The sequence below is a fragment of the Petaurus breviceps genome, unplaced genomic scaffold, assembly GCF_028583685.1.
Source record: "Petaurus breviceps papuanus isolate PSGF00001 unplaced genomic scaffold, PetGlider_PUasm1.0 90692, whole genome shotgun sequence".
NCBI classification, from domain to species: Eukaryota; Metazoa; Chordata; class Mammalia; order Diprotodontia; family Petauridae; genus Petaurus; species Petaurus breviceps.
This window is the reverse complement of record NW_027187313.1, coordinates 10339008-10347983: the sequence shown is the minus strand read 5'-3', so window position 1 is coordinate 10347983 and position 8976 is coordinate 10339008. Positions and strand designations below refer to the sequence as shown.

The following is an 8976-nucleotide window of genomic DNA, read 5'->3' as shown; positions in this document are numbered from 1 at the left end:
GGAAGGAAGGAAGGAAGGAAGGAAGGAAGGAAGGAAGGAAGGAAGGAAGGAAGGAAGGAAGGAAGGAAGGAAGGAAGGAAGGAAGGAAGGAAGGAAGGGCCTCTTCATGACATACCTATTTTTTTAATGACACCAAAATTTTTCAATCACCAAAAATTTGGAGTCACAACCAAGTCTGAAACACTACCTCTGAGAATTACTAGCTATATGGCCCCCAAAGGAAGTCCTTTAACCTCTCAGCCCCAAATTTTCTCATTTGTAAAATAGGAACAATAATAGCCCCCATTCACTGAGTTGTTGTAAGGATCAAATGAGATCACATTTGCCAAATTTTTGCAAAAAGGTTTTTGTTTTGCTTTTTTTGCTCATTTGTGAAGTGGCCATAATACCTACAGAAATGTTTCAAAGATCAAATGAGATAATGTCTGTAAAGCCCTTTGCAAACACTAAAGCACAATATAAACCATAAAGATATTTTAGCAAACTGGAGGGGGGGGGGCAAAGGAAAGAAGATTTGGGAACTGGCAGAGCATTCAGTGTCTCTAACTAGATAATTAAGATGATGTTTATATGGCACTTTAAAGTTTACAAAGTGCTTCCAATAATAATGATAATAATAATAATTATAATTATAACAAGCATTTAAACAGGTTTTTTTTTTGCAAAAATCTTTACAAATATTAACTCTTGTGATATTCACAGCAACCCTATGAAGTAAATGCTAAAAAATTTGTCTGGGGGCGGCTAGGTGGTACAGTGAATAGAGCGCTGGCCCTGGAGTCAGGAGGACCTAAGTTCAAATCTGGCCTCAGATGCAGCACAAAATTAGCTGTGTGACCTTGGGCAAGTCACTTAACCCCAATTGCCCTACCTTCCCCCATACAAAAAGAAAAAAAATCAATTTGTCTGTTTGCTTCTAGGTCTTCCTCAGCACCACTAGAGGTTCATGGGTGATAAATCGAGTTTTTGACCATGGGTATCCTTGGGACATGGTGTTCACCTCTCGATTTAAAAGTGCATTAAGAAATTCTCTCCCAACTTCAGTTATAAACTGGTTAATTGGCAAAAAAGCGAATAGCTGGTTTGATCATGCAAACTATGGTTTGATTCCAGAAAACAGGTAATTTATTGACTTCTGTTTCATGCTCTCAGAAAGGAAGGACCCCAGATTTCTCAGTAATTTTTGTAAAGCTAGACTGCTGCTGCTGCTGCAAGATAAGTGTTTTGGGTTTTTTTTAACATTTGGAAAGAAAGAGTATAGAACCACATCCAAGATTCAGTTTGAGCAAGGGTGTATATATATATACATATATATACGTGTGTGTATATGGGTTATACATATACACGCACATATGTATGTATATATACATATATATATGGATAGATCTATGGGCTTTTATTCCACTGGTACAGAGAAATTGTATCCCATAGTTTCCATTTGCAGTCTCCTTAATGACCACAAGATACACTCTCAACAAGACAATGTCAGTTCAACAGCAAATATATAGTAAGGACCTAATTGTAAAAGGTACTGTGGAAACAAAGAGAGCTGTGACAGTAGCCTCTCAAGATGCTTAGTCTTATAGAGGGCATATATATTACTACATATAAGGACCAGAATAAGATAAATAGGCGGGAGACGCTAAGCAAAACTCCATGTATAATCGAGGAAAGAAAACTTTCATCTACTAGGGCTCATCTGCTGGAGTGGAAGATGGAGGAGAAGGGGGTGGGTATAGTTGGCAAAGGAAGGGAGAGAGAGACAGAAATTAACTGTCATTTATTAAACATCTACTATATGCCAGGCACTGATTATATAAAGCTTCTGCGGATAGAAAGGCAAAAATAAAATAGTCCCAACACTCAAACAACTTGCATTATATCAGCGGAGAAAACATACACATAAATAAGCATAGAAAGATATATGTATATATGGGGGTGTATATATTATATATAATATACAAATATAATTGTATATATAAATGTGTATTTTATGTATATATCTGTATATACATATATAAGGCATTATTTTATTTTATATATGAGAGATCTCTCTGTGTGTATATATACATACATGTACATACACACACAGATTAAGTAACTTGTCTAGAATCACACAGCTAGTAAGCATCAGGACTTGGAATCCAACCCAACTATATGTGTATGTGTATATGTATTATGTATATGTGTATTGTGCATCAATGTGTAATGTGTACATGTGGTACATGTGTGCGTGTACACATGCACTTATACATATGCATGTAGTATATGTAATATATGTGCATACATGTGTATATAAGAAACAAAGTAATTTAAAGTAGTGGCCACTACCAACCAGGGAATTGTAAAAGGCTTCATGTAGAAGATAACATCCAAGCTGAATTTTGAAGGAAAAAATGAATTATAATGAAGAAAAGAAAGGGAGTGTCTTCTATGTACTGGCCATGGCATGGAGACAAGATGCCAATAGAAGGCATTGATTAGATAAGAATAGTCGTAATAATAATTCACAGTTATATTTCATGTTAAGGTTTACAAAACACTTTCCACATTATAACCCCAAAACATAGAAAGAAGAAACATGATCATCCCCATTCTATAGTTTAAAAATAGAGTATCAGATAGGGAAGGTAGATTTCTTAAGGTCATACAACTAAAGAATGCAGGAATCAGGGCTTGATCATGACTGCAAAAGCAGAGCAATGAATGCCAGAATCAGTAGCTTCTATTTTATTCTGTAGGCAATAGAAGCCACTAAAAGATTTTGAGGAGTGACACAAATGAAATGGTACATTATCAGGATTCCAGGCACAGCCATATGAAGGAAAATTATATTGACTGGAAGACTATTTAGAAGATAATAACAATACGTGATGGAGTGAAGAAACAGTTGAACCTGGGAGTCAGGAAACCTGGGTTGGACTCCAGGCCCTGCTGCTTAACTAGATGTGTGACCCTAGGCAAATTACTTAATCTCCCTCTTTCTCAGCTTCTTGATCTGTAAAGGGGAGATCTTAATACTTCGGTAGACACCTCACAAGGTTGCTGTAAAGAAGTCCTTTGTAAACTTTAAAGCCCTATGTAAATGGGAGCTATCATTAATATAGGTAAGAAGAGAGAAGAGACTGAACTAGAATAGTAGTGACCTAAATGGAAAGGAGGGGATGAATGGGAGAGGTATTGCTGAGGTATTACTGTTTGAATAGGAGGGATGGGGGAGGTAGAGAGAAGAGCCAAACATAACTTCTAGGTGAGTGACTGAGGAGATGGTGTAGCCATTATTATAAATACAGAAATTAAGAGGAAGGGTAGATTTGGGGAGAAAGTTGATCAGTTACATTTTGGACATTTTCAGGCGCTATGGACATGAAGGTAGCAATATCCAACAAGACTAGGATACGTAAAACTGGAACTCTGAAAAGGAGTTACAGATTTATTTTATACGTGTGAAGGGGTGATAACTGAAGCTCCCGCAATCTGACTTCCAACCAGCTTACCAAATTATCTTTCACATTCCTTCCGATCACGTTTCATCCAAACTGGATTTCCAACAATTCTGTGAATTCCATACACCCTCCCACCTCCATAGCTTTGTACAGTTCATCAATCCACATATATATATATATATGTATATATAAAAACTCTTAGAATCTTAGTTTCTTTCAAGGCTCTTCTCAAGTGCCATATCCTACGTGAGCTTCTCTTACTCTATCCTTCCTGAAATCAATTTGTATTTTCTTATCACATCTGTGTATATCTTGTCTTTCCTTTTTTTTTTTTTTTTTTTTTGTATTTTTAAGCAATCAGGGTTAAGTAACTTGCTCAAGGTTACACGGCCAGTTATTTCTGGATGTGGTGCTGAGTGTCTGAGCCCGGGATTCAATCTCCAGGTCGATCCCAACACTGGAGCCGGTACTCTTACTCGCTGAGCCACCTGGCCGCCCCTAAGCAATTGGGGTTAAGTAACTTGCTCAAGGTTACACGGCCAGGTGTTTCTGGGTGGGTGCTAAGTGTCTGAGCCCGGGATTCATCTCCAGGTCTTCTCACCACTGGAGCCGGTGCTCTTACTTGCTGTGCTACCTGGCCGCCCCTATCTTGTCTTTCCTAACCCCCAAAGTTGAATGTAAACTCTTGTAACTTCAGAAGAGAGGGCTGTGGGAATATCTCCAGGTATCCTCAGAAGATAAGGGGTCAGAAGGCAGATAAAACTAATCAGGAATTACTATAATTTGGGGAAAAAACACAGGGGTGCTGAAGGGCAGGCAGAAACCTGAAAGTCCACCTCCTCGTGGTCCTCACTTTATTTGAATGATTGATCAGGCAGTAGCCTATAAGGAGGAGCCATTATGAGAAATTATAAATCCTTCTCTGCACAACTTTGTTCTTTCAAGCCTGATAACTCATTCTGATGGAAAGGGAAGAATTCCAGAATCAAAGGCAGGATCAGATGACGGTCAGTGGATGAAGGAGGTATATTATTCATTGGTGAACCTCTTCCTTCTCTGTTTTTATTTAGGACTTTCCTAAGAGAACCTATACTGAATGATGAGCTCCCAGGACGCATAATTACTGGGAAGGTGTTGATCAAGCCCAGGGTGCAGACAGTGAAGGAAAACTCTGTGGTGTTTAAGAATATTCCAGAAGAAGAGCCTATTGATATAATTGTCTTGGCCACAGGATACACTTTTGCCTTTCCTTTCCTTGATGAGTCTATAGTGAAAGTTGAAAACAAGCAGGCCTCTTTGTATAAGTATGTATTCCCTGCAAATCTGGAAAAACCAACTCTGGCTGTTATTGGCCTCATCAAGCCTTTGGGATCTTTGGCATGCACATCAGAAGTACAAGCCCGATGGGCCACATGGGTCATAAAGGGTATGTTTGGGGAAAACATGAATGAGCAAAGGAGCATAAGGGCAAAAAGCAAAGATGGTCAGAGGGCAGAGTGGTTCTCAAACTTTGTCTAAGTTGAAATGATGGCTGATTGGTTTGAGAGACTAGAAATCTTCATAACTCACCAGTTCATATTTAAAACAGACAAATTCTAAAAGTTGAATTTATATTGGTATTAACTGAGTCAGAGGTAATGATGACTTACACTGTATCTCTGAATGCCAAGAAAGTAGAGACTACAAAATATTGACTTTGTCTGTCTACATAAAAGCTCATCAGCCATTTTAGTAAAATTAATGGACCTAATTAAGACACCAAAATGGTGACTTATTGAAAATATTTTAGTCAAACTGGTTGCTTGGTACAGTGACATGAGAGTTAGGTAGATTTATAATTACTGATGAAGATGTTGATATCAGAGTGGAAGGGGTTGCTAGTACCCTCAGAGATCTCTCCTTGATATGCATATTATTTTTCTCAATGCCTTGGATAAAGGCATGGTAGCATATTTAAATGTGCCAGTGATGCAAAAGTAAGAAGGGACTGACAGCACACTGGATTGTAAACCAAACCAAAAACATATTGACAGGCTAGAATACAGGGAAAAATCACATAAGTAAACATTTAATTAAAGCAAAATATAAAGTCCTACAACTGGGTTAAAAATAAACTTCACAAGCATAAGATGGGAAAAAAATGTTACTTGAAGCAATTTAGATAGGAAAATAAAGATTTGGTAAGTTTCATACAACAAACTTAATATGAGTCAACACTATGAAAAGGCAGTCAAAGAAAAAGTTCCTGTGATTCCAGCTTGCATTAAGGGAAGCATAGCTTCCAGAACAAGAGTGGTGATTATCTAGATGTACTCTGCCATGGTCAGTCTAATCAACAGATCTAACTAACATCTAAAGTGTTCTGGTTACTTGTTGGAATCATATTTTACTAAGAATATTGATAAACTGTACAGCATCAAAAGCAGAATGATAAGGATGGTGTAGGACCTTGAGACCCTGACATGTGAGTGTCTTAAAGGTGCTAATTGGGGAGCAAAAATAGGCATGGAATACACATGGTAACAATATTTACATTTACAAGAATATACTTATCACACTTGGCCTCAGAAGACTTTACTAAGAATTATGGGTGAAACTTGCAAGTAAACATATTTATGCTTGATTTCAGAGGAAAAAAAAATCTAACAATGAGAACTATCCACAAAAGGAATGAGCTGCCTTGGAAAGTAATGAGTTCCCTCTCATTGGAGAATGACCATTATTCCAATATGCAGCTAATATTTTTATTTAGGTATAGTTTGGATCGACTGACTTATGAGGTGGCTCCTAAATCTGAGATTTGATGATAAAAGTCCAAACAAATGGTCAGTTCACTTAAATTTTACTTTTCTGTTCATTACCTTGATACCATACAGACAAAGCCATAGTAATCCTAAATCACAAGGATTGCCTTGAGACTTATTAACCACTGCCTTTGTAGAAAGTTTAAATGGCCAGGAATCTTAACCATTGGTACTGTCACTCTCTTGGGTGCAAGAAAAACAATGGCCGGGGCGGCCAGGTAGCACAGCGAGTGGGAGCACCGGCTCCAGAGTTGAGAACACCTGGAGATCAAATCCCGGGCTCAGACACTTAGCACCCACCCAGGAACACCTGGCCGTGTAACCTTGAGCAAGTTACTTAACCCCAATTGCTTAGGGGCGGCCAGGTGGCTCAGCGAGTAAGAGCACCGGCTCCAGTGTCAGGATGATCTGGATCAAATCCGGGCTCAGATACTCAGCACCACACCCAGAAATAATAACTGGCCGTGTAACCTTGAGCAAGTTACTTAGCCCCAATTGCTTAAAAAAAAAAAAAGAAAAAAAGAAAGAAAAGAAAAACAATGGCCAACCTCACCAATTGTAAGTCATGGTACTTCATATAGTTTGCCCAGAGTTTTAACAGAAGCCTAAAGGAAATCTTTAATTTTATTTTGTAGGCTTGAATAAACTACCACCACCAGAGGTCATGAGAGAAGACATTAACACAAAGAAAGCAAATAAAGCCACCTGGTAGGCTATGTCCTTTAATTACTTTTATATACTATTTTAATTTACAACTAGAGCTTTCAAAATTTTTCAGTATTCACAGTAGAACTTTCCCCAAAGGGTCAATGATTGCTGTCTTAACAAGAGATGGCAAAAACAGTGAATTTCAAGCAGAATGAAAATGAAGCTCCAAGAACTCTAGAAGAGTTCCAGGGGAGCCTTTATTAAGAGTTGCAGGTGAGAGAGGAAATGAGGGGATACAGCATGTCATGGCAATGAGGACACTAGATCATCACTATCTGCCATGTCAAAGACCTAAGGACTTCAGAATAGGGATAGAGACTTTACCTGTGACTTAATTGGCACAAACAACTTCAAGTTTAGGAAATTACTTCAACCAAAGAAGGGAAACACCTTCTCTGAAATTTATGATTTTAGAGAGTTGTATAGAGAAGTGAAAGGCTGAGTGATTTTCCCAGGACCACGTAGCCAGTCAAGAGGCAGAACCTTTAACCAAGGCCATAATGAATTTAAGGACAGTTCTTTATTCTTATCCACTACACCATGCTGAATCCCATGGACCTAGAATTTCAGAATACAAGACAGTAGAAGGGATATCAAGGAAGTTAACATCATGGTTTGGTCTGGAGTCAGCTAGATAGAGTGCATTATCACCAACCTGGACAGCATGGTCCCAGGGTACTGTTCCATAGCTGAGTGGCCTATCACTTGAGGGCATGATTTCTGGAGGTTGGTTGAGAGATTACAGCAATAGCAGAAAGGATTTAGAAAATAAACCTAGGATGAAGTATGATTGGCTAGCTAGATAGAATTTGACTCTTACCAATTAGAACAGCCCAGCCCTAGGGCAGTAGTTCCAAAGTAGTGTTTTTAAAATAAGTTCAATTTATAGTTAGGAATAGGAGAAGAATTATGACACTAGAAGACACATTAGTACATATTAGAATGAAAGAGAAATCACAGATATGAATCTGAATTTTAGGAGAATTTCAGTTTTAACCATAATAAGATGACCTTTCTTTTTCCTTCTCTTCTTCATAAAGGTTTGGTTTATACTTCAGCCTAGTTTTGCAAACAGATCGCGCCAAATACATAGATGAGCTCTTGTCCTTCATCAATGCAAAACCAAACATGTTATCTCTGCTCCTGGGGGACCCGCTACTGGCTTTCAAGGTTTTCTTTGGCCCACTTACTCCATACCAGTACCGTCTGACTGGCCCAGGGAAGTGGGATGGAGCCAGGAATGCCATTCTGACCCAGTGGGACCGGACAATCAAGCCAACAAAAACTCGAGTTGTACAAGATCCTCCAGATCCTTTTTCCTACCTACTCAAAGTCCTCAGCTTTTTCACTCTGCTTGTGGCCATATTTCTTATTTTCCAGTAGCTGAGGGCTTTGGATCCTTAGAACAAATGCACAGGGTAGAATAGTAATCTCCCTACATCCTCCACCAGAGCAGAGCCTTCACTCCTGTGGGTCTTTCCCAGGATAACTAATTTGAGGCTTTATCCTTCCCACCTAGAATCCAAGTGCACTCTAGAAATTCTGTGGAAGCCCTATTGGCCACTAGTCTCCAGTGTGTACTTATCCCATTCCTGTCCCTCTTCAGCTCCATACTGACCTCCATATCCTACCAATCTATGGGGAGGAACATTTTCTGCAAACCTTCAAACACTATATAAATGTGTGCTATGGTTATGGTCATTGTTTTCATCTTTATTATCTGAATTTAATACCAGTGAAATAAAATTGTTTTCCTGATTTCAGAGGAGATACCAATCTGAGTAGCTATACTCCCTTCTCCTTTATGAAATCTTGTTACTTGAATCGGTTTGCTATAAACAAAGTTTTACAAATACTAGGTCTGTGTAGAAGTTATATGATATGCTTTTCACTGAACAACAATAAAAGAAGCAGTGAACATTTTCAGGTGTTCTTCTGTTCTACTGTTGGGAGGAGGAGGAGGGAGTATTAAGAAAGAGGTGAACTAGGATGGGGGAGGGGAGAGAGGGGAGGCGAAG

The 8976-nt window shown here is 38.7% G+C and overlaps 1 protein-coding gene across 3 annotated transcripts in view; it reads left to right on the top strand.

The window, feature by feature from the left end:
- Window positions 1–8880, top strand: part of LOC138144239 (flavin-containing monooxygenase 1-like) — a 15939-nt gene extending 7059 nt beyond the window's left edge. For all 3 annotated transcript variants that reach the window (XM_069065604.1, XM_069065603.1, XM_069065605.1), the window contains 4 exons: window positions 921–1120; window positions 4517–4872; window positions 6886–6958; window positions 7999–8880. In XM_069065604.1, the coding sequence (XP_068921705.1) occupies window positions 921–1120; window positions 4517–4872; window positions 6886–6958; window positions 7999–8341 (972 nt within the window). In that variant the 3' untranslated portion in view covers window positions 8342–8880. The remainder of the gene's footprint in view (window positions 1–920; window positions 1121–4516; window positions 4873–6885; window positions 6959–7998) is intronic.
- The last annotated feature ends 96 nt before the right edge of the window (window positions 8881–8976 follow it).